Source organism: Colobus angolensis, unplaced genomic scaffold (genome assembly GCF_000951035.1).
Source record: "Colobus angolensis palliatus isolate OR3802 unplaced genomic scaffold, Cang.pa_1.0 Scaffold753, whole genome shotgun sequence".
NCBI classification, from domain to species: Eukaryota; Metazoa; Chordata; class Mammalia; order Primates; family Cercopithecidae; genus Colobus; species Colobus angolensis.
This window is the reverse complement of record NW_012121299.1, coordinates 41239-42532: the sequence shown is the minus strand read 5'-3', so window position 1 is coordinate 42532 and position 1294 is coordinate 41239. Positions and strand designations below refer to the sequence as shown.

At 46.2% G+C, this 1294-nt stretch overlaps 1 protein-coding gene across 2 annotated transcripts in view; it reads left to right on the top strand.

Moving 5' to 3' along the window:
- Nucleotides 1-1294, top strand: part of LOC105501849 (putative pregnancy-specific beta-1-glycoprotein 7) — an 18449-nt gene that overhangs the window by 815 nt on the left and 16340 nt on the right. For both annotated transcript variants that reach the window (XM_011927947.1, XM_011927948.1), the window contains exon 2: nt 840-1199. In XM_011927947.1, the coding sequence (XP_011783337.1) occupies nt 840-1199 (360 nt within the window). The remainder of the gene's footprint in view (nt 1-839; nt 1200-1294) is intronic.

The following is a 1294-nucleotide window of genomic DNA, read 5'->3' as shown; positions in this document are numbered from 1 at the left end:
TCTTTTGGAGCCTGGATAGGGTTATACCAGAGAGGGACAGGGGTCAAAACAGGAAAATCACATTGCACTGGAATTGGTAAGAAGCAGGAAAATCTCAAATGTTCTTTTTTGCTGGTTAATCATCACTGGATACCACATTTTGAAAAATGATAATAATAACTGTTATCAGATGACATTTAAAATGAAAATATAAGCAGGGCATGAAACACTGTCCTCAGCAAAAAACCTCAACAATTGGAGAAAGACAAAAAAAAAAATACCCCGGGCACGGAGGACCCTGGGAACTCTCACATCTACAGGAGTCTACAGCCTCTCCAAGGCACTGGGGTACAACCAAGATCAAAAGTCCCTGTCCTTGTGGAGCTCATGCTGTCATGGGGAGGAAGACAGACATGCAAAGAGATCTAGAATGTGAGGTCAGATGCTGACAAGAGCTCTGGAGGGAGCAGAGCACGGAAAGTCAGAAAGGGAAGACCCAAGGTCTCCGAAGGAAGTGTCAGGAAAGAAATCTAAGGATGCCCTGATGCGAGCAGGACCTGAAGGCAGTGTGGAGAGAGCTGTGCAGACCCCTGTGGAAGAGGATTCCAAACAGAAAAATGCCAAGGTCACAAGTGTTGAAGGAATGGGGGTCGTGCTGCTGACCTTGACCCAGTAGGACAGTAGGACACAAACACACACACACTCACAAACACACACACACAAAAGGTGTATGTGTTTGTGAGTGTGTGTGTGTGTTTTCAAGGCTGATGACTGAAGAGATCCTCTCAGGACCCAGGGCCCCATCTTTTCACCCCATTACATAGGTCTCAATATTGACTGATGCTCTCTCCACCTCCTAGCATCACTTTTAATCTTCTGGAACCCGCCCACCGCTGCCCAAGTCATGATTGAAGCTCAGCCAACCAAAGTTTCTGAGGCGAAGAATGTTCTTCTACTTGTCCACAATTTGCCCCAGAATGTTGCTGCCTACCTCTGGTACAAAGGGCAAATAATGGACGTCCACCATTACATTACGGGATATGTAATGGAGACTGAAGGAATTATGTTTGGGCCTGCATACAGTGGACGAGAAACAGTATATTCCAATGGATCCCTGCTGATTCAGAATGTCACCTGGAAGGACACAGGATCCTACACCATACAAATCATAAAGCGAGGTGATAAGCCTAAAGAAGTAATTGGACATTTCACCTTATACTGTGAGTGATTCCACATGATCCCAGGGTGTTGGGGGGTGGGGGTCACTTCTACTTTGCACACATAGGATGATCAGGCCTGAACTGTGCTTGTGTCC